The sequence below is a fragment of the Plectropomus leopardus genome, unplaced genomic scaffold, assembly GCF_008729295.1.
Source record: "Plectropomus leopardus isolate mb unplaced genomic scaffold, YSFRI_Pleo_2.0 unplaced_scaffold21934, whole genome shotgun sequence".
Lineage (NCBI taxonomy): Eukaryota > Metazoa > Chordata > Actinopteri > Perciformes > Serranidae > Plectropomus > Plectropomus leopardus.
Genome location: NW_024623754.1, coordinates 1 through 984, shown reverse-complemented (window position 1 = coordinate 984; position 984 = coordinate 1). Strand labels below are relative to the sequence as shown.

Here is a 984-nt window from a genome sequence, read left to right as displayed (position 1 = left end):
AAATTTCAAAATATCGTAGAAATGTCCAAAAATCATAGCAATATCCTAAAGCACATGAAATTTCGTAAAATCCTGAAAATGTCCTAAAATCCTAAAAATGTGCTAAAATCCAAGAAACATCCTATCATCCAAATGTCCTAAAACACAGAAATGTCCTAAAATCCTAGATACACTGTAAAATCCTAGAAACGTCCTTAAGTCCAAGAAACACCTTAAAATCCGAGGAGCTTCCTAAATCCCACAAGCGTCCAAAAAGTCCTGAAAACGTCCTAAAAACCGAGAAACACCCTAAAACCTATAAATATCCTAAAATCCTTGAAATCTCCTAAAGTCTTACAAACCTCCTAAAATCTTGAAAATGTCCCCAAATCACAGAAATCTGCTAAAAACCTGGAAATGTCCCGAAATATGAGAGGAAACTTGTAAGGGCAGGTTTCATATCTTTGCTTCAGCAACAATTAATTGCTCTAAGTGAGAATTTTTGGGGGCCAAAGCTGTCGATGTTTGGCGTTAGAGGGACAGGTGGACCATCTTTTGTCCATCCCTTGGACCGTCGTCAGTTTGAGTCCTGATCATCAGCAGAGTGTGAAGTGTGTGGATCACCTCCAGCGGGCTGTAGCTGTAGTGCGGCTGGTAGATCATCAGATCTGGTCTCTCGATGTCCAGGATGGCTTTGTCTCTCGGCAACGCCGCCAAGTCTCTGTAGCCGATGACCCCGTCCTCCACTCTGGCCTGCAGAGGGACAGACAGAGACGCAGAGGGGGGGAGGGACACGCAGATTACAGATTACTGCTCAAAATTAATCTGAAGGATAATATCCCTTCATCTGTGAGCGTGTTTCTCACCACGATGGAGGCCGCAGGAGACCCGGGGATGCTGGAGCCTCGGAGGGACAACACGCTCCCCGGAGACGTCTGAGCCAGCTGCTGCACACACACACACACACACACACACACACACACACACACACACACTGACACTCTC

At 45.5% G+C, this 984-nt stretch overlaps 1 protein-coding gene across 1 annotated transcript; it reads right to left on the bottom strand.

Annotated features, from left to right (window-relative positions):
* Window positions 1-368: 368 nt before the first annotated feature.
* LOC121965845 (dematin-like) lies at window positions 369-926 on the bottom strand (the record flags this gene model as incomplete). Its single annotated transcript, XM_042515961.1, has 2 exons — window positions 369-732; window positions 846-926. Coding segments are annotated over 2 exons (303 nt in total), but the record flags the coding sequence as incomplete, so codon positions are not given.
* Window positions 927-984: the final 58 nt, after the last annotated feature.